Source organism: Mirounga angustirostris, unplaced genomic scaffold (genome assembly GCF_029215605.1).
Source record: "Mirounga angustirostris isolate CCGP_5_RB_7025 unplaced genomic scaffold, mMirAng1.0.hap1 SCAF_8, whole genome shotgun sequence".
Lineage (NCBI taxonomy): Eukaryota > Metazoa > Chordata > Mammalia > Carnivora > Phocidae > Mirounga > Mirounga angustirostris.
Window position 1 is genome coordinate 131,436,621 of NW_026991716.1, and position 22,696 is coordinate 131,459,316.

At 39.1% G+C, this 22,696-nt stretch overlaps 1 protein-coding gene across 3 annotated transcripts in view; it reads right to left on the bottom strand.

Moving 5' to 3' along the window:
• The window catches only part of SYNE1 (spectrin repeat containing nuclear envelope protein 1), a 444,246-nt gene that overhangs the window by 193,481 nt on the left and 228,069 nt on the right, over positions 1-22,696 (bottom strand). For all 3 annotated transcript variants that reach the window (XM_045865766.2, XM_064598231.1, XM_064598230.1), the window contains 15 exons: positions 21,120-21,256; positions 20,737-20,914; positions 20,076-20,258; positions 16,933-17,076; positions 16,447-16,602; positions 14,550-14,714; positions 12,907-13,079; positions 11,257-11,410; positions 8,391-8,534; positions 7,441-7,605; positions 3,867-4,184; positions 3,016-3,171; positions 2,690-2,860; positions 1,776-2,102; positions 165-317 (listed from right to left, as the gene is read on the bottom strand). In XM_045865766.2, the coding sequence (XP_045721722.2) occupies positions 165-317; positions 1,776-2,102; positions 2,690-2,860; positions 3,016-3,171; positions 3,867-4,184; positions 7,441-7,605; positions 8,391-8,534; positions 11,257-11,410; positions 12,907-13,079; positions 14,550-14,714; positions 16,447-16,602; positions 16,933-17,076; positions 20,076-20,258; positions 20,737-20,914; positions 21,120-21,256 (2,724 nt within the window). The remainder of the gene's footprint in view (positions 1-164; positions 318-1,775; positions 2,103-2,689; positions 2,861-3,015; positions 3,172-3,866; positions 4,185-7,440; positions 7,606-8,390; positions 8,535-11,256; positions 11,411-12,906; positions 13,080-14,549; positions 14,715-16,446; positions 16,603-16,932; positions 17,077-20,075; positions 20,259-20,736; positions 20,915-21,119; positions 21,257-22,696) is intronic.

Below are 22,696 nucleotides of genomic sequence, written 5' to 3' on the forward strand. Positions count from 1 at the left end.
ATACCGTTTAAAATGACCATCTAAAAAAAAAAAAAAAAAATGACCATCTAAATAAAAGGAAAAAGACTGATTCATACCAGCCCTGGCAGATAAAAAAAAAAAAAAGGCAAGACCCCATTCTGGCAAATAAGCACATTTTTATTGAATTTCTGGTCTCTCCTTACCTTTCCTGCACCGCAGAGGTCCTTGTAATCACTCTGAAGTTTATCTACTTCATCCTTTAAAGTGACGTCCTGCACGAGCTCCAGGAGAGCCTCACCTTTCTCTCTCACTGATCTTACCGAGGGCTCATGGGACAGCACCATTTGTTGAAGTGACTTGACGTATGAAGAGGAAAAAAAAAAAAGAGACAGCTCACCTACACGATCAAGTTGAATATATACAAATGTCTGTGCCACGTGTGAGACGATCTACCTCAGATGAAGATCTGATGCATATTTTATAAATCGATAAATGTAAAACATTAAAGAATAATTTTTATGGCTAATAAAGTTTTAAAATACAGAGTAAGAGTAACACATCAAATAGCCCCTCACATGTGGAGAAGGATGAATGGAAAAGAATTACCTTTGGCTAAATTTAACCTAGTTCATATTTCTGACTTGCACCTCATTTCTTCCACTGGAGGGTAACAGAAAACTCAACACAAAAGGGAGTGAGGTGTTATCATTTGATTTTGAGTTCATGAAGTTAACTGCAGCTCGAACTGGATGTGAAGTTAGAGAGACAGATTCCAGCTGCAACATTGCTGTGATAGGCCAAAAGTGCTATTTAAATATATTAAGAACGCAGTGGGGAGAGAAAAAAGGGAAAAGCAGTTGTGGTCTTACGTGGCACCTTCAAAGACATACTGTTACCCTTGGCAAACAAACAAACAAACAAAAACAAGGATAGGAATAGACTATTGGCTAGAGGAGGAAAAAGCTTCCAACAGGAAAAGCTCCAAGGTAAGCCATCACACTGTAGTTCTTAAAAAAATATTGCTAACTTGGGTCAAATTTAGAACACAAATTATTCCATATATAAGCCTCAAAAAATTCTTTCATAGATTTGAGCAGGTGAAATATCTCTCTCTACATATCCTATATAGTCATATCCATATCACCATTTATTCTTTCAAAAATTAATTTCTAAGATGTTTAGCCACAGTTGGTTAATTAGAATTTATTTTCTTACAAATATGCTATCTCATTTTCAATTCGCCATAGATCAGCTTATAGTCATTGGGTACAAAAAAATGAAGGAAAGACTGTATGAAAGAGAGATAAAATGTATAGGTGTGGGGTGCCTGGGTGGCTCAGTTGGTTAAGCGACTGCCTTCGGCTCAGGTCATGATCCTGGAGTCCCGGGATCGAGTCCCGCATCGGGCTCCCTGCTCGGCAGGGAGTCTGCTTCTCTCTCTGAACTTCCCTCCTCTCATGCTCTCTATCTCATTCTCTCTCTCAAATAATAATAATAAAAAAAATGTATAGGTGTGAGATCCTGATGCCAGGAAGACTTATCTGGAGTAGCCCTATACCTGAATCAGACGTCAGAATAGATCTCCATTTATTGATACAATCTTTGAATATCAGGCAAATATGACTCCTGAATGGAAAAATAAGTCTGATGTAGCATACCTAGATAAATCTACATCACTCACAGTGGAATGGACATGTTAAGGATATTTTCTAGCACCCATTAAGGGTGACATGCACCAGGAATCACATTCCTCCCATTTGGTTCCTGTGTGCAGGACCTTCCCAAGCATTTGTCAGTGAGTAACGACACACTACCTTATATTTAGATAATTGAGCTTTTTTCTCATATAATTCCATTTTGGGTTCTTCAGGAGTGTGTAGGATTTCTTGATATTCTGATATCCACTGAGTTAGTGCTTTGTATTTATCCGAGAACTCCTTTGCTAAAAGAAGGCCTTTCTCCAGAGTCATGTGCTCTTTCCGGACAATACTGGTCAGTTCCTTCAACTGCTCCACGTGCTCCTGGATCTCTTTCCTTAATGTCTCTGCCTCGCTGTCCTCCAAGTATCTGAGAGCCCTGTCTCCTTTCTCTCGGGCTGATTTCAGCAAACTATGGCCTTTGTCCATGTCTTTTAGCAAACTCTGAGGAAGAGAGTGAGCAGGAAGCAAATATAGAGTTAGTATTTCTCTCCTTTTAAAGAAAAGGCTTTCAAGTAGCCATTCTCGAATTTCCCCTTAAGATATGTTTTTGAAGTTTTATGAAGAGGTGATCTGCCAGGAATCAGAATCTTCCTTTTTTAACTCAATATAGGTTTTAACAAGTCTTGATCACTATATCATTTCCAAAGCAGAGACTTAAAAAAGAACGTGATGTTCTTCTCATCCTTAGTAGGACTCCTAAAGATCTGAGTAATAACTCTTTTGTTAATACGTGGTCCCGTGAATTAGAGATAATTTTTTTCTCTTAATATTTAAGTGTCAAGCTGGAATTCAGACATAAGCAACCAAGTCTAAGTCATTCAGATGACATGACATCACAAATAACTGAAAGCCAGCTTTTAGCCTTACAGAGATTATAACTCAATATTTGGAGTGAAGCGTGAGCCACGGACCATCACTCATCCCGGGGCAGGGATGAACACTCTTGCTCCCAATGCCTGCATGAGGGAATGGAGCAGCAGTGTGGAATGACCAAGGCTGGGAGACAAGTCCAATGTTTGCACACCTACCTCCAACATCTTCATTTTTTTCCCCATCATCACTTTATCTACCCGGTCAATTTTGGTGGCCACATTCTTGAAGTTTTTATGAGTAGAGCTGTACCAATCAGAATAGGAACTTAGGGATAATTCTGATTCCTCCAAACTCTGGATCTCTTCCTCCAGGAATTTTATTTGTTCCTTTAAAAGGAAAAACAGAATTGGACAGTAAATTACAGACCTATAGCAATGCCTTTCTTGATAAATGTGTGTCTTCACCAGAAGTTAATGCAAGGGAGGACATTTTTGCTTGTGAAATTTGCTGGCCTGAAGCGAGCAGCTGGTGGCCCACTCACCAGCACTTGGAGAAGAAGGGCCTGGTATCTGGAAGTCAGCTGGGTGGCCTGGCAGCCCATTCGGCTGCTCACATGGTTCTCATCCAGCATCTCCTGCACTCTGGCGCCCACTTCCTCAACTTCATCTTTGTATGCGGTGACCTCTTCGTGCCACTTCTGAAATGACATAAACGTGGCAGAAACAGGATCAATCTTAGGCATTATTGCATTAGACAAATATATAATATCTTCTTAATAGGAAATGATTTTAGTGTATGTTCAGAATATATTTATTCAGAGATATAATTTTGAAAATGTACCATATATAACCTTCATGAAAAATTGTATTATAACAACATGCTAAAAACTGGGTACTTCTTATTTGGGCACTTTTCTGTATATATTACACTGCTTTTTCTCTCTCTCAAATAAATAAATAAAATCTTAAAAAAAAAAGAAATTCCAAAGGAAAAGCATTATTTTGATCATGACTACTAAATTTGCATAAAAGTTAGATAAAACTAATTATCAAGTATTATTTCAATGCACTACATTAGAGCAATTTCATATCAGAACCATAAACTTAAATGATTTCAATACTATCATTCATGTATCTTTACAAAACAAGGTAATAGGGTATGGGAAGAAAATACAAAATATTTCATTGAATTATATTTTATTAAAGATTAATTTAAGATTCTATTCAATAATTGCTGTCAAAGAATATTCTATATAGTAATTCTTCGTTGCAAGCAGAAAGAGATTTTGCAAAATTTAAATCTTGGACGAAAAGTTACTAAATATTTTAATGAAACAAACTATGTGAGGTCACTGCTGCTTTGACAAAGATGAAGAATTTACAGGAGTTGTACCTTCATCTGATGTAATTGTATCTCCTTGGCTGCCCGGCTAGACTGACGTCCTGTCCTGACACTCACTTTGTTCTCCAGTGTTTTGAGCCACTCATCTACTTGCTGGTACTTTTGTTCCATGAGCCTCAGTTTGTTGACTACATTATTGAACTGAGTCCGGGTCTCAGACAGTCTCTGCTGGTAAGCCTGCCAGTCCTGCCGGAGGGATTCTAAAGCCCGGTCCTCGGTCTGGGGGATGCCCGATGGTATCACTTCTTCTCTGGTGTGTAGCACTGAATTCAACAGGGCCTGCCCCTCTGCACAGAGCACCTGTAGCTCCTGCAGGGGAGAGGGGAAAGGTATGGCTGTCATACCTCATTCATATTTTACACCTGCTCAAGTTATCATATCTCACCCAAGTCAACTGTGCCAGCTTGAACTTCACATTAGAAAACAATTATTTTTTTCTGTCTTACACAAAAAACAGGTATCTAACACCGAACATTGTTTCCCGAGTCAGGGGAAAGACTCAGAAATACTTCCAGTAAAATAATCATAACGCACACCTAACACAAATGTACACACACACATACCCCATCTTAGAAACAGTTCTTGAAATTTGACTTTTCAGCTTACAGGCAAAAACACTTGTGATTAAAGGGGTTTTGCTTAAAAGAATAACCTAGGTTTGTCATGACTCAAACTACTCAGAGAGTCTCAGGCTTCTTGTTTTGACATTGAATGGGATCAGTGTTATACCTGAGGCTCAGAAAGGAACCATGGACCCTTGTTTTTGCTAAGAGGGATCCTTTGCCAAAGCTGTTCTAGGGGATGTGATGGTCAAGAAAAGTTGGCCCTGGAGAGTACAGGGCATACAAATCGGGAAGCCTGATCATCACACCTGCCCACTAGGGGCTCCCAGGTGCAAATACCTTTTCTTCTACCAAAGCATAAGCCCCAAAGATTTACCCTGTGAATGTGGTATGAATCAAGTCTTGAAGAACATAAACTATTTTTATAGAAAGGAAAACTGTTACATCCTTAAGGATGTTGGCAAAACAATGTTATATACTTGTTTTTCCAATGTTTAAAGAATTCATAGTGTTACTTGATCTGATCATCTAAAGTTGAAAGGAACCAAGTCAAGTCTCACCAAGAATGTTAAAAATACCAACATATTCAGTTAAAATATGGTATCGTTTTTAAAAAAATCTTCAATATCAGTTCAAGCCATTTGAAATTGCTGATATCTGACAATTTCTTTAATCTATAAAAATAGCGATCTCTTATGGTTCAAACTAATGGATACGTTTTTCCTCAGCTATGTCACTCAAAGAATGCTGTAATGTGAATGTTTTGTAAATGGGAAAGAACAAGATATGTGGTACAATATGAATCAAAATGTCCACAAACAGAAATTTTATTCCAAAATTCTTAGTTTTTTTTAAAGTTAAGTACAATATTAATACAATATCTTCTCTTAATTCAGAGTTGGCAAACTCTTTTTATAAAAACCACATTAGTAAACATTTTAGGCTTTGAGGGCCATACAATCTCTGCTGCAACTATTTAACTCTGTCATTGCAGCACTGAAGTACCCAGAGATGATACATAAGTGAATGGGTATGGCTGTGATTCAATGAAACTTTATTGAAAATGTAAGCATTGTGGCCATAAGCTGTAGCTTACTGGTCCTCGCTCTAATTTATTAATCTTCCCAATATATCACTCTTTCCATATTTTATAACAGTTTTCTCTCTTATCTGAGTCATCACTGTATTAGGTAAATTCTTACATATCGCATGGTTCAACTATTTATTCTGAAGGAAAAATATGGCTCAATATTTTTAAAATCTATATGTTCTATGACCCAGATTAGGCCTTCAGCTTACACAAAATAATTTGTGAACATGCTCCACATAACTGGCCGATCCCCATACCACTATGCATACTGTAGGACCTTAGGAGGCCAAAGAAGCTCTGCTGGGTGGTCGCAATATCACAATTCCCTACCACCTTTCCACCACTAGCATCTTCCCTTCTTTTTAAGATTTGTGGTGCCTCAAAATAAGACAATGTAAGAACTAAGGCATGGCGAAATGAGAGGTGGGTATCAGTTTGGGCCACACGGCTACTGACTGAAGGGAAACATTTTCTTCTGACCAGAACAAGAGAAACATCTGCTGGCGACGAGTAACTTTTTGGCCCAGCTCCCACACAGAAGGCAAGAGAGCTGGTATCTGCTTGCCAAGAGTTTGAAGTGAAGTGCTGAGAGGGGTTATTTAGCAAAAACAAAGCCAACTCTAGTAAAATAAATTACAACAGCTACACGTGGCAGACTGGAGTACCTATTATTTTGAAACAGAATGGATTAGATCCTTACATAAGCTAATGAAATTAGGACCCTTTTAATTTCTACTTCATATATATTTCATGAATGGAGCATAATTTAAATTAGATTTTTCCCCCATTTTATTTAGTCCTTCCTCATGACAACTCTGTATAGGAAACTGAATGACAGAGGTTCTCTCTTGCCCAAAGTCATCCAGTGTCAGGTCCCACCAAGCATTAGAGTCCAAACTTCCTCATCCCAAACTTGTGCTCCTGCCATTATACATTCCCCAATACCCACATTTCTGAAATAGCCAGAAATTTTATATGCTGGTTATAACCATTCCAGTCCTTGTTTTTTCTGCTTTGTGCAAGCTCTAGGCACATCCTGCCCAATCTCGAACCAATCCTAATCAGGGCTGATACTCTGTCAGTAGCTTCCAATGCACAGCTGGTGACATGGAGTTGTCTCATTGGCCTTTCTCCATTCTCTTCTGTGTGTGCCTGGTGGTCTCTTCTAAGGGCACCTCCTAACCCCTCCCTATCTCTCTAGGTAAGATTGAGAGGCTCTCTTTGATGTTCCCATAAGATCTGTTCAACTAGTGTATTCCTTATCACATTATTCAAAATGATCTGCCTAGAGATCTGCATTTCTTACTAAATGGCAAGTTCCTTGAAGGCAAGAATAATATTTTAATCATTTTTATGTGCAGTAGCTAGACAAGTGTCTGCACAACATTAGGTCTTCAATAAATGCTTAATGAGTAAATGAGTGAATGGGTTAGGACCACTACCCACTAGGTCTGTCATCTTGCCCCGCATGCCGGAACTTTTTCTAGCCCCTCTAATTCCTTCCCCAGCAGTGTGGGAGCTCTTGGTTGAAACTAGATGGTGTCATCAGTTTGACTTTGAGGAATGTCATGTTCTATTGATTCCTGCTGCTAAGTTCCACTTCCAATTTATCCTTTAGGGAAAAACAGGCAGGTGGGCCAGTCAAAACCATAAATTAGACCATTAGCCATTGTTGTCAGTGGCCACCTTAGTAGCTGAACAAATTTCTCAAGTCCCAGTCTTGTTCTATCTAAATTGTCCAGCAAAGATCTCAACTAGCATGTACTACTGAGATCCCAGAACATTGTGAATCAGGATCTCCCTTAATAACTATAAGCTCTCATATGATTCAAGATCATATTAACTCCCCATTGCTTAAAATAATAATTGCATGTTCAGAATGAAAATTCCTTTAAGATGAAGTAGACTTTACCTGAAGATCCCGCAATGTTGTCTCATGAGTGTGAGCATCACCTTCAAGAACTGAATGCTGGTCAAGCTTTTCTTGTTCTTGCCCCAGCCAAACTTCAAATGCCTTTAGGTCTCTCTGATACTCTTGGTGCAGGCGAACTAGTTTTTCAGACTTGGTTACTGCTTCCTATTATCAGCATTTAAGATGATTAAGATAGGAAAATATTACTACACACAGTGTTGATGTATATAAGAACTTACTTTTGGAATTTTAGGAAAACATGATTATTAAATCACTGGAGTATGATTTCCTAGAAGAATAAAGCTTTAAGATTTAGGTAAAAAATATAAAAACATAGTATCAGGATGAAAAGAGGCCTTGAAGATTATTTTGTTGAATTAACTACCTGATCTCTGAATTCCTTATGAAATGTAACATGGATATGCCAAAATATGAATTAACTTTACTTGTCATAAGAACACACTTTTACTAATGAAGAAAACCGAAATTCTTATATTGTGCTGTAAGTGAGGACTGGGACTCACTGTGGATTTAATTTTCCATGTACTTTGTCTAATAAAGTAGAATATGCTTGGAAGTTATTTTTAGTTTCTTTGTGAGGCCTAAATGAAGAATGATAAGTATTATTTGTGATTATTTACTGCTTTAGAAAACTCTCATCACCAGACATATTAAAACATTTATGAACTTTCATTATGAAGCTGTCCAATTTTTTTTCTTAAGTTGGTTAATTTCTGGGAATTTTTATTCAGAATTATTTTCCTTCAGTAACTTTCATGTCCTAACAGTATTTGAAGGTTTTTGTTTGGGTTTGCCACTGTTTATAGTATTAAAATTCATTTGTTCTGTGCTTTCACAAATCATCATTCCTGCAAATAAATGAGTCTAAATAAGCATGGGTTTAACCCCTCCTATTTCAGGGAGTCTTCAGGGAATATGGTTAGCCATACCTTGGCCCTCTCTTTGATTGCTCTGTATCGTTCCTGAAGATCCTGGAATTCTAATTGGGTGACATAGTGTTCTGTCATGCCAGCCCCTTTGAGTTCAATGGTCTCCAGCAAACTGCTGTAACTCAGCACTTCTTCACTTAGTAACTAGAGAACATTTAAAAGAAAATAAAGGAGTTACCACGTATACCATTCTATCACTAATACTGCTAAAATTAAGATATTTTAACTGTGTAGTTGACAAGTGATCTTAGATTATCTATCTATAGATAAGTTGATCAAGAGACCCATCTATATCTATCTATCTATCTATCTATCTATCTATCTATCTATCTATCTATCATCTATCATCTATCTATAAAGTATGTGTGTGTATTTGATATCTGGCTCAGAACTTTGTCTGAGATACTGATTCCAAATAACTTTGATATCTCAAACTTAATTTGTCCAAAATGGGCTCCCGATCTTTACTCCACTCCCATTCCTCCCCAGCCCCCACCAAACCCCAAATCCCCTTCTCCTTCAGGCTTTTTTCAAGCGGTAAATGCCACCACATGCCACCCAGATGGCCATCTTAGAACACTGGAAGTCACCCTTTCTCCCTGCTCTCTGTCATTCCAGCCACAATGAAATCCTGTGTCCTGACACTTGTCCTCGTGTGTCCTGCAAACTCCCTAGCCCATGCTGCTACTCTCTCTTATTGGACTTCTGCAATATCCTGCCAGGCAGATTCCCTGCCACCAATTCTTGCTCTTTTCCTTTTCCCCACTCCACACAGCAGCCTGAGTAAAAAAAGATTTTAAAACTGTAAATGGAATCCTGTCACTCCCTGGCTCAAAGCATCGGCTGTCTTCCCCAGGCTGTCAGGATAGAGGGGAAATCCTCAGGCTAGGCCACATGGCGATGCATGGCCAGGGTCCTGCTCCTCTGCCAGCTCACCTGTTTATTCTCTATTCCAGCAACACGTGGCCTTTCTCTTAGTTCCCTTCTTGGGCCAGACTCTCTCCCTCCTCAGGACCTGAGGACATGCTCATTATTCCATCTGGACTGCTCTTTTCTCACCTCCTCCCCAGATTAATTTCTCTGCATGACATTCCTTTTAGCATGGTCTACAAGTCTGCTGTTTTAGAGAGGACTTTTCTGTCCCTCCCTCAACCCCAAGCAATCTGCAATAGCTCTGTGCACATTACTCTTTCACAGCTTTCTTTCTTCATTGCACTTATCCCCAGTTATAATTATTTATTTATTCATGCACTCAGAAGAGTATTTGTGTCTCCACCAGAATACAGCTCTTCTCTGTTTTATTTACCTAGAATTGAGCACGAAGCCTGCATGTAGCAAGATCTTAATCAATATTTATTGAATAGATGAATAATTTAATTAATTAGGCAATAAATCATTATCAAATATTACAAGATAGATAATTATGATTATGTTAATTTTCAGATGCATAAATGAGACCCTAAAATGTTAAGTAATTTGGCATAGGTCCCACAAGGCAATTTAGTCATTCAAATAACTTTTATTCAGCATTTGCTCTGTGTCAGACAGAGAGCCAAATGGTGGGATATTAAAAAAAAAAAATTAAGCACCTTTATCTACTAAGGGAGAGAGAGATGTGAGCATATACTCTATATAATCAATAAAGAGATATGAACAACAGAGAACAGAAGAACTAAGTAAGCTTAGGGTAGTGGTGGTATCATAGCAAAAAGACTTCTGTCAATTCAGAAAGTGAGTGGAAGGTTGCTGGTTGCAGAGGCAGAGTTAGATCATTACTGTAGAGGCATGGAATCTTTGTTCCATCTAAAGTGGCATTTTCAGGAAGCAGTGAGAAATACAGTAAGGCTGAAGCATGGGTGGAAGAGGGGTGGGAGAGTGAAGGAAATGAGGGTGACAAAGGAAATTGTTAAAATTCTTACAAACTAGATGAGGAAGACTGGTTGGATACCATAGACAATGGGACAATGGGGCCCTGAAGCAGGAAAGTGAGACATTCACCTTTATATGAAGAGAACAGTAGATGGAGACAAGAGACAAAATGAGCAGGTAGGAGTCTGTTGCAAATTAGGAAAAGAAGGATGGATTATAGTCAGGAGACATTTCTGAAATAAAATCAGCTGGACCTAATGCCTAATTCGAAGTGGGGATGAGAAAGAAGGAGCTGGGGATAATGAAGTTTCTAATTTAGGATATTCAGCATGGGGTGACACAAATGAACTGAGATTGAGATTATCAGAATTTGAAGGAATTGGGGGTAGAAGTAATAAGTACTGCTTAGGATGTGATAAGGTTGAGGTAGAACAGGTCATCCAGTAAATATGCCCCCAGGAGTAAGGATATAAATCAAAGGTCTCCAAAATTTTATGTTTGATTACTACTATGAACAAAAGGATTCAAGAACATATCCTCAATATCTATCTATCTATCTATCTATCTATCTATCTATCTATCTATCATCTATCAACTTATTTAAAAACATATATGTAGCACTATACTAATATAAGCATGAAAATGTACAAAAGTAAAGTACAAAAGATGTGATAAAAAGAAAGCATTTTTACTTCCTAATGATGAGTAGGCTAAAGATAATAAAAGATATTTCAAGTTGCCAAATTTTATATGTATCATAGAACATGTATCATAGAACATCTATGAAGTTTTCCTGGAAAAGGAGATTTTCACTCACTAATAAAATTGTCACAAACAAAAGTCTGGTTTAAGGAGCCACTAGAAATTATAGTAAAAGCCCACAATACAGTTTATCTATGTATACAGCCCTAGCGCACAGGTAGTCATATTTTCACTAACTTAGGCATTCTGAAGAAGCCTGCCAGAGGACAAACGGAATCTGAAATCCAGCTCCCACCTTGGCTTTTCCCAGGGCTGTTGTTTTCTCCCGCAGTTCCGCGTACTGCCTTTCAGATTCATTTAGGCTGGCTTCCACACTGTCCATCCAACTGGAAAACTGTCGAACATCATCCTGATAACTTGTCCACTTAGAAAGAGCTCCTTCGAGTTGACTGAAAGGTATGAGGAAGGGCAATAATCTACATCATTGAGAAGCCATATAAGTCCAATCTGTCCAATCTCTCTTATGGATCTGCTCTGTCCACTCCGCCAGCAGGGAGCCCACAGATTGGACAGGGGCCAGGTGGGGGGTGGGCCGGGATGGCCAGGGCTCATCAAATCTGAGTCTGGGTCCCTGGCAAGCATAACCCCAGGGAGCAAGGGATGGTGAAGTCCAGGCTGACAGGTGGAATAGTGGGACTGGACATAAAACTTAGAATCAATAAGCAGGTCAACTGAGACCCTGGGGGAGGCTTGAGGGCAAAACTGGGAGAGATCCACTGTGTGAGGCTTTTTAAGCCAAGACCCTCTGGAGGAAGAGAATCAACACTTAACTCCACCAAGTTGAGCAGGACATCCGGAGGAGAGCAAAAAGGAATTAATAAAAGAAGGAAGGAAGAACCAAGCAAGAACAAGCACAGTAACTAACTTGCAGGAGATTTAAAAATCAGAAAATCACAATGGAAAAATAGGGTAATGTTTTCTGAACTGGTCTAACCCTCTACTTCTCTTCCAGATAAATTAAGCATTCCTTCTCTCAATATGAATGTTATGTTTTTGACTCCATTAATCATGTGTGCCTAATTTCACTACCATACTTTGGGCTGTTTTGCAGCAGATGCTCTGTGCTCCACCCTTATTCACCCTCCAACCATTCCACTGCAGCACCCTGCCAACTGCCAGCCGCATGCCTCCTGGCCTGAGGGCATTCTCTGGTCCCTGGTGCCCGCTCAGCTTGAGCGCAACACAGGCGAGAAGTGCCAGGGATTGCTGCCCTCCCTGGGAGCAGTCCTCCACTGCCCTTCTGACTCATGGGAGTTTGTTTACAAACATTCTAGTTCTCCAGGCCTCGGTGGGTAACTCTGAGACACGTGTTCTTTGCTGGCTCCCAGCACTGCCCAGCCAGATTAAGTTCCAGCTGTCTGCTATGGTAACCTACTTGAGAACAGTCCCTTGATAAGCTGCCCTTCCTTCCTCATCTCTCTCCCCCAGCCCCTACTGCTGTTTTCCTGGGGTTACCTCCCAAGTAAACTACTTGGTTTAAATAGTATATTTTTATGTGATAAAACCTTTATTTATCTTTTGAGTTTTTAAGCAATGAACACTAACAAAAAGAAACATGGAATTATATTAAAACAAAGGCATGGTATGGCAGGCCAACCTAAATGCAAGATTGTACCTGTAAGTTTATTTTGTTCTAATTTAAAAAAAAAAGAAGAGGAAGGGAGGGAGGAAGGAAGGAAGGAAGGAAGGAAGGAAGGAAGGAAGGAAGGAGAGGAGAGGAGCAGAGGAGAGGAGCAGAGGAGAGGAGGGGAGGAGAGGAGAGGAGAGGAAAGGAAAGGAAAGGAAAGGAAAGAAGGGAAGAAAACTCCAGGAACAGTCTGTTACCATGCTGTTATAAAGATCTTTTGGTAATGGCTTGGCAGGAGTTGGCTTTAGTTTCACTAACCTTTTACAGCGAATTGCTGCAGACAAAAGGGAAGCCCACATATCCTTCACACTCTGCAGCTGCTGCTGGATAGCAGGAATGCCTTCCGGAGAGGTATTCTGCAGAACAGACTCCCCTCTGGTCACTATCATTTTCATCTGGATCTCTTTTTCCTGTTTCACTGATAATAGAGCCTATAAGAGCAAATACAGAAGTCCTTTGTCATTTGCATGTTTAGCATTTCTGTCTTTAAATGTTTCAGAGCTCCTGAAGATGGTAGGATGATAGATGACTGCACTGAGCCATGAATCTCTCAGGCTGACTTCATGGCAGGTAACCAATCCCCAGTGACCTGCTGGTCTCCCAAGTGGCCTCGGCTTCTTATGTCTTAATTCTTCTCTGAATAATCCCTTCTTTCCACTGAAATTTTATTTTACTGGTTTTCTTTTTGCTTTGTTTTGTTTTTTTGTCTGCTCATCAATTTTTTTTTTTTTATTAGTTTCAGGGGTAGAATTTAGTGATTCATCAGTTCAATACAACACCCAGTGCTCAACACAGCAACTGGCTTTCGATAAGAGAAAAATCGAGTACAATAGAATTCATGCATTTTCAAAGGTCACAGGATGAAGAGCTTTATAATGTTAAGGTCTCCAGCACAACAAGCCTAAAGAAATAGATCAACTGATATGTATTAATCTATACATTTCAAGGTCTTCACAGGCAACTCTTCTTTTTCTATATAAGAAGGAAGTTTGAATTCAAAGTTATAAAACTGGCATTACCACTTAGAAGGCAAAGTTTCATCGTCCTCCCTAATCCGGGCGCTGCCAACCTCTACAGATCCAGTTCCAATCTCGCATTGCCTTCACATCGTGCTGCGGCAAGAAGGAACTGCTAGCCATTTCTCCCACACCGTGCTTTTTTGTTTTCTTTGGCTTTTGCTTCCGCTGGTACCGTTCTCAAATCTCAGTTTGGGTATGAAGCTTTCTGAGAAAGCTCTTCCGAACCCTGACCAAGTCCCTCCCGCACGTCCCGCGCTTCCTTCCGTGTATCTGCAGGACCACAAGCACATCCCCTCTCCGCTATCACTGTCTTTCCGTGTCAGCCTCCGACCTCAGACAATGAAATCCTGGAGGACAACAACCACATTTTATTCATTTTTGAATCCTTGAAATCAAGACAGAGGGCCAATCTGCTGTAAGACACCCAGCATATGACTCTCAGGAGAATGACTGCAGAATAGTTGTTTTATCACAAATGTGAAATAGAACTAATGTGCTGGGATGGGAGAAGACCTGACTGAAGAATACAGGCAGACAAGTGAGTTTGACCAAGATGGGAAATGTCTTGCTCTAAAGAAGTTTCATCGACATATTTTCTAAGAATAAATGTGTCTATGATGTAATTTGAAACTCGCCTCTTAACTATATCAAACAAGTAACCATATTTGGTTGCAATTTTAGCTTAATTTTTGTAAATTATTTATGAGTGGACATGTCTGGAGTCGAATGAGTCAGGGATGCTCTGCAAACAGGGTCACACCCATAGAGTGGTCTCGGAGTTGTTGTGGAAAGAGTGTGACATAATCACACCAGACAGAGACTTGAGAATTTTGAGAAAAACAAACTCTGTAAATTAGAGACATTTCTCTATAAAATGCACACCTCAAGCTTAAGCATCCTGCTGTCCAGCACACTTTTGTCGGATGTTGGGTGGCAGTAGGAGTCCAGCATGTGCACCGCGTCGGTCAGCCAGTCTTGGAGCTCTTTAATCCCGAGGGAGAACTGATTGTGTTCTGCAACAATTCTATCCAATCTTGACACTTTCTCCTGGAAATGACGGAAATAGTTTTCCAGCTATCCATGCCACCCTACAGCCTACAGATGCTCAAACTGTAAAGCCAACCACTGGTTTCAAATAACAGCAATCAGGCATAGGTTCCTGCGCTGCACAAATATGATGCAAGTCTGTACTGATCAGAGATGTGGGAAGTATCTTTGGAATAACTGGGTCAAAAGCAGAACAATCACAAGGATAATTTACTGCTCCCCACTTCAGCCACTACTCTTTTTATGAAAACTGTGATATTCTTTTGGAATCAGCAAAACTTCTTCCTAATGCCTTACGCGGGAGATGAATCAGAGTAGTTTCTACCTTTCCCATACCACATTTGGCTCAACTGATACCATGACCATATGACCTACCTTGTGGCCAGTTCTAAAAGACAACTATCTGAGGTTTTGTAATCACCCTAAACTTCAAAAATTGGGACCATAGATATGACTTATTTATTAATTAAAGGTTATAGCCGCCACACTGAAGATTTTATGACTATGTTTACAGCTCTTAAAGCATTCAAAACTCTACTGATTTTTGGGCGCCTGGGTGGCTCAGTCGTTGGGCGTCTGCCTTTGGCTCAGGTCATGATCCCAGGGTCCTGGGATCGAGCCCCGCATCGGGCTCCCTACTCTGCGGGAAGCCTGCTTCTCCCTCTCCCACTCCCCCTGCTTGTGTTCCTGCTCTTGCTATGTCTCTCTCTGTCAAAAAAATAAATAAAATAAAATAAAATCTAAAAAAAAAAAAAATTCTACTGATTTTTGACTTCTAAATAAATACAAAGGAATAGAAAGACGTCCTTAATTCTCTCTAATTTCAGATTTATGCCAGATTTTCTAAAGACAATAAAGAAGTAACTTATTTATAGGGAAAAATGGGTATAAAAATAGACTATTTACTGCAAGACCTATAGTAGCATAACCGTCTCAAAGATGCTTTATTGAGGACCCAAATTAGCAGACCAGAAGTAAGTCCACACTAAAATAGGTGACGCATATTACAGCAGGTTCCCTGTATTCTAAGATCCGAAATGCCGAAGAGAAATACAGGGAACAAACGTTCAAGCCACATAAAGCTCAAGGTAGACCTGCCCCACGAAGTTCAAGATGAGCCCGCATTACACCTGCTGAATGTGCTGAATTAGGTCATAGGGATATACCATTTACTTTTTTCTAAGCTGTTGGAAAAGATATCTAATCAGTTATATGAATCATTGCTGATTTTGAGCTCTACTCTAGAATCCAAAATGAAACTCTCAATCAACACATCCTTGACAACTATGATTTAAAAAATTATCCCAAACTCATTATATGCAATCCACTAAAATTTAAACTGCTTTGAATTCACGTTTTTCTAAAATCACTTATCTGAGATTGTTTAGACCCCAAACTCTGCATTTGGCCTTCTGTTTACACTTTGAGTCTTCAAGGTGAAAGCACTGGGGAACATACCATTTCAGTACTGAAGAGACTATTCTGTGCAATAATAGAGATGGGAAGTCTCTTCAGTCTTTGAAATCTCCCTGAGTTTCTTTTCAGATAACCACGCTAAGGTGACACAGCGCACATGCATGACTCAGACTGCACGGCTGGGAAGGACACTTACACACCTTATTTCTGACCCCGCACACACCCTCGCACAACCCTACTGAGACTCCAGATCTGTGGCCTCAGTACCCACACACACACACACACACACACACACAGAGCACATGGCGCGTGTTACCTTCGTTAAATTGCTCAGAGCTAGACACTGAGAAGACAGCTGCGATACTCTGTGCATAAAGCTCTTGCTGGCAGCCTGTCCTTCCCACAGCTGCTGAGCTTTCTCTCTTAGCCTGTTGAGCTGAGGCTCGTAGCAGTTTATTTCCTCAAGGACAGACTGAAAAGCACAAGCAAGTTACTATTAAGAGGCTGTGGATAAGCACATCGCTGACAAAGCTTTGGCCCAAAGAATGCAGAAATAAACATGGCGAGCAGTGGGTGTGCCCTGAAGGCTTTGTTATTTCCAGGCTACACACGGTTTAGACTACAGGACGGAAACAGATCGCACCTCAAAGGAAAGCCAGAAAACATAAAATCTGTCAGAAATTGGGAAGGGGTACGCTCCATCTCCAGACACCGTCACATAGCTCCAGGGTCCACCTGAATGCAAGGTGGTGCAGAGGATAGGGGTAAAGACGTGGCTGCATTACCTGGAGGGTCTCATTACCTGGAGCTTTTGTTGTTCCCTCCTCTTTGCAGGAAGATCATATAGGCGATTGCTGCTTTCCTGCACCAACTTCTCAGTTTTACTCAGCCAGTCCTGGACAGGCTCAGCACTTACTTCAAAGTCCTTCATTTGGATCTTTAGATTCTATGAGGTTTTAGATCGTGTTAGGATAAAAAAAATTGTAATAGCAAGTCCAAAGTCCATCATTTGGCATTGAAAGCCCACCACAGTCTGGCCCCTTGCCCTTCTCCCCTCTTTCCTTGTTCCCAGTGTATAGAACATTCTATATTTCACCCTACCACTGGTATAATTTTTGAACATCCTTTCAGAGCTTTTTAGGCTCAAGTTTTTCAAAAAGGAGTTTTTGCCTCGTTATCCAGCCCACACCAGAGTTCACACCCACTTCTCAACCTCTGTCACATTTGTTGTTTATACAAGTCACTATGCACTTTATCACAGACTGGGTTGGATTGTGAGTTTTTATCTCATGCAGGCATGCCTGGTCTCCACAACTAGCTTACAAGCTCCGTGAGGGGAGGGCCTGGCACACACCATTGGTACCTTGTAGAAATATAAATAAATATTAACAAACATTTGGTCAATTTTGATTGATGATGGGATAAGAAATAGCAATATGGTTTATATGCTTATTATGTATTTAATAAGCAATTTGTTTATTCTAATTTATAAAGATACCAAAAAAAAAAAAACCTAATAGTGTTCTGTGTTTATTACATAAGAAGCTGTGACTACTTTCATAGATACTTTGTAGGTATTAATAGCTGTAAAGTGTATTTGATAAAGTTTTATATGGTGCCATTTAACTTTAGCAAAGGTGTCTATATCCACTCTTACTTACAAAAATGCTAGACTGAAGTGAATTTGAAATTTATGTTACCCTGTGAACATACTAAAGGCTTTTAAACTTAAATTCAAACTTAAATTTAAATCAGAGCTTTAGGTAGTATTGTCAAAGAGATAATCCATAAAGGTTAGCTGAAAAATCTAAGTGGCAAGGGCTGCAGGAGCCTGTGGAAGAGCGGCTCAGGGTTCCATTGGTACCTGATCTGGACTGTCTACAATGTGGGAGAGTCACACCTGCCATGGTCACCTCTTAGGGACACAGGTAGCTGTAGAAGTGCTTTGGAAAACTAAAGCACTTCACAAACTTAGCTTCTCCTTCTTCCCCATGCCCCTCATTGAATTAGCTACCAAATCGTGTTGTGTTTTACCTTAGGGATAAATTCTCTATCCATTATCATTTCCTTAATCCAGGCCTTCATCTCTCTCATCTGGACCATTATGAGAAGCTTTCTCTAGTCTTGCAGCTTCCCCATTCTTGTCTACACTGTGGTCAGAGTTGACACTCCAGTAAGTTTATCTCCAGCTTGAAGACCAGTAGGTTCCTCACTCAGTCTTTTTCAACTAGGATTTTGAAAGAGAATTAAGCCCTAGTGTCCTAAAGCATCCATTCTATGTAATGAATTAACCTCTCTCCTATGCATCTAAAATGGTATGGGTTATGCTACATCCTTGGGAAAATTGAGAACATAAATAGTGTTCAGGGGTTCAGATTAAAAAAAACCTTGATAAGAGTCAAGATCAAATTGCTTAGTGCGCAAGACATTTCCTATCCTGCCCTAATCTTCATTTCCAATCTTATCTTTGTTGTTCCTCCCACAAAACCCCACGTGGATGTTAAACTTCTCAAAGTCCCCCATTGTTGACACTCACAACAATCTGGCCCTGTACATCCAGTTCCTTCTGCCTGAAATGCAGGTCAGCCTTGGCAAATTCAAAGAATATTTAGCCTTCAAATTTCAGTTAAAATGTCACCTTTCTGGTAATTTTCCTTGATTTCTCCAAATGGAGTTACTTGCATCGTTCTTTGAGTGACTACCATAACCTGACTCTATCTATATTATATTGTAATCGTTTCTTTATGTACTTATTTCCCTCTCTAGAAAGTAAACTCCCTGAGGAAAGGGAAGAGACTAAACCTTTTGTATTCCTAACATAGTGGCTAGCACATATTGTTTTCTATTTTATTTCTAATAGAAATGAAGGAAAGAGGGAAGGTAGGAAGGGAGGGAGGGAGGGAGAAAAAAGGGAAGGAAGATAAGGAAGGCAGAAAGCAAATTATTCCTCACCTACCCATTTACTCCTGGACATCTCTTGGACTAGGTAATCATGCAATCAATGCTAGATGTACCATCTTCAACAGTAAATGCTTCAGAGCTCAGGCAACATTATACTAATGATTTCTGTAAGGTTTTGAGTAAATTTCTAGGCACTGCACAATGGTTATCACTCTCTATTAAATGGAAGATGCCTGCCTTGAAAGAATAGCTACCATTACAGAGAAGAATTACAATAGTCTTGGTCTAGGGAAGAATTGAGGAAACACACATTTTCTCTTTCCAGATATTAATTCTCTATTATTATTCTTTTCCATCTTGCATTAATTATGATCATAATCAAATAAATGATCTGTTCTGCAGGAAGTGTTGGTTGAAAGGGAAATAATTACTCTCCATGCCACTAAATTTTCCTCTAAGAGAAGACCTGAGACACAAAACAGGTGATCTCACAAGAAAAAAAAAACAAAACAAAACAGTTGCATCATGGCAGTAATTATGATTATAATAAATTCAACTTATATTGTCTCTAGATAAAAGAAATTTGCATAATCATTGGCTCTTTGCATACTTAACTCCTAAAAACCTACTGCTTGATATCTGCATTAGTTATAATATACCTTATCATCCATAGCATTTTGAAGTCTTACATGGATATTTCTGTTCATTCTCCTAGAACGACTTCCAAACTTGAGGAATTTCAAATGAATGATTGAGTGATACTGTTTAAAAGTAAAAACCAATTATTTCTGGTGGGACAGTGCAAGCCTATGATGACAGCCCCTACCAGGCAAGAAGCTCTCGAATTCCTCAGTGAGGTTCCTACTTCAAAAATCAAGCTGTTTCTTAGAGTTGTCCAGTTATTCATTAATATCCAGAGAGGGATGACCAATGCCCAGAGAGGGCAACCATGTTTGGATATATTGAAAGTGTAGTTTTAACTGACAACAATGACTACAACAACAAACTACAGAGAATGTGTCCATCTGCCTGGCTATATTATACCTCTAGGGCAGATTCCTTCTGGTGGAGATTTGAATGAAAATTTTTCCAATCTTCTTTTGCAGTTGCAACTTTGGCCTGGATGCCATCAGCTTTCTCTTTGGTCAACAGAGTACTCAAAAGTTCTCCTTTAGACAGCATCATGTTTAGCTTGTGCTGTCCATTTTCACTTTCTGACAAAAATTCCTACAAAGAAAAAGGCCAAGATTAGGTATAATAAAATGCTCTATGCTTTAAAATACATTGATTATCTACTTATTTCTTGACACAATCAAAGAGAAGAAAGAAACCATTTTTATCGCATATATTAAATGACTAAGACTCTTTTACCCCTCTAGACATTGGGAATAATAATCTTATGTACCTGATATGGTTATTGTGAAAATTAAATGAGAAAATCTGCTTAGGGTGCTCAGGAACAACGCTTGTCATATATAAGGACTTTTATTAGTTCCTACATCCCTATTAATATATAAAAATAGCATGCTTTTGGGCAAATGGACTAGTTTCTCTTCATATACACAATTAATTGTTGTTTCAAGCAGGGATTTATTTGAAATCTGAGTTTCTTAAGCATGAATTTAATATGCTTATAAAAAGATTTAGAGGCACCTTTTTAATCCACTTAAGTGCTGTTATTAGCATTAATTGTTGGCACTCTTACCTGTATTTTCTGAAGACTTGTTGAAACTTCACTAATATTTTGAGGTATATCAAAACATTTGGCAGTAGTGATTTTTGCATTAACCAACCACTGCTGGAAATCCTTGAAGGCTCTTCGAAATCGTTGCTGTAAAATCTGTTCTCTATTCTGACAGCCCTTGGATGCTTGCAAACAAAGACTAACACCAGGATTTGAAATGTTTAAGGGAAGGAAAAAAATGATAAGATAGATTGAAATAAAGTTTGATAGAATCAACAGTTCTTAAAGTATGCAGTCACATTTAGCAAGGTAGTTAATGATTAATTTATCATGCCTTAATAAACACACTTCTGGCTGCTTATTTGTACAAAAATCTTTTGCATACCAATAAGGTTCATGCTCACCAATTATATTCTTTAATCAAGCCAGAAACTTTCCCACTGTATGTACTGAGGTCTCTGGAAAATCGACAAAGTTCATTCAGCTGAGACTTAAGATCCTCTATTTTAGGCTCTGCTTTTTGTAGGGCATCCAGTATCTCCTATTAGGAAATAACAAGACAGAGGAGCAAGCACTTAAACTGGGTAGTTTCCACAGCCTCACACTATACATGCATAAATCATATTATAAATTACTAGTGAGGGAAGAACCAACGTAATAGATTCAGTAAATAAATGCATCCTGTTTTCAGGAGTCTTCATGGCAAATAATAGCACTTGGCTTACTTGCATCTTTTTCTAGGATGGATAGGCACTCTGGCATCAAATGTCACCAAGTAACCAAATGATCATGCGGTCAAATAAGTCGAAGTAGGACAAGAAAAAGGAAAGAGAAAATAACCTAAATTGCTTAATAACAGTTTGACTAGGCCATTGGAAGATAGCAATATTGTTTAAAGGTAAAGAGAAATCATTTCCAAGCAAAGAAATACTTATTTTGGATTAATATATATACATTATATATATATATATAATGTATATATATATAATGTATATATATATATATGTAGAGAGAGAGAGTAGTATATGTAGTATATATAGTTAACTTTCACACTAAAAATGGCTTATAGCCCACAAGTCTGATTTAACTAGTAATCCGTTCATTTCATAGTTTTATTCACACAGTCATCCGATATTTGCTAAATGTCTGCTATGTGCCAAGCATTTTTCTGAACTCTAGGACTCCCCACAATGACTGAAGATATGAATCCTGTACTTGAAAAGCACACAATTTAACAGATGAGAGAGACACATGAATAATCACAATACTGTGAATATCTAACCCAACATAAGGTCTTGAGACTTGACAAGTACATCTCTAAAATCAAGGCCATGATCCCCTGAGTTACACATGGTGCTCTTGTGGGATTGTCCCAAGGAGCAAATGAGATCACAAATATCAAGTGTTTTGCATAATACCTGGCACACTGATAAATGCCGAACTAGTAAAAACAGCAGGTAAACAATGCCCAAATATTTAAGCAGGACTGTATAAATAATGATATCGCCATGGGAAAAAAAAATTAATTGAAGAGAGCCAAGAAGATGAGTGACGACTCAGATGGCTGTTGGTGTTACTATTCTTGTTCTCAGATTTTTATCTAGACATGGCCTAGATTTGTAGGAAAACCACACCTCTCAACAAGGCAGGTCTGTGTTGCATTCCTCATCCTAGTAAATGGCTCCACCGTCCTCCCACTGATCTAAATCAGAAAACTAAGCCACATCTTGGCCTTGCCAAGAGACAAGAGACAACGAGGTGCAGTCTGTTCCAGTGACTTTCCCTCTGCACTGACTCAGTCTCCTTTTGCACATCTGTCATTTCTTTCTGGAATGGCACAATGTCCTCTCAATTTGAAACCTGTTCTCCAGTTTCTCTCCTGTGTTTTCTTGTTCCTCGCTAATTTTGGATCCTGGGACTGTTCCTCCACCTCACCTATCTGGTCAGTTTGTAACAGACTTCCAGACTCAGCTCAAATAAC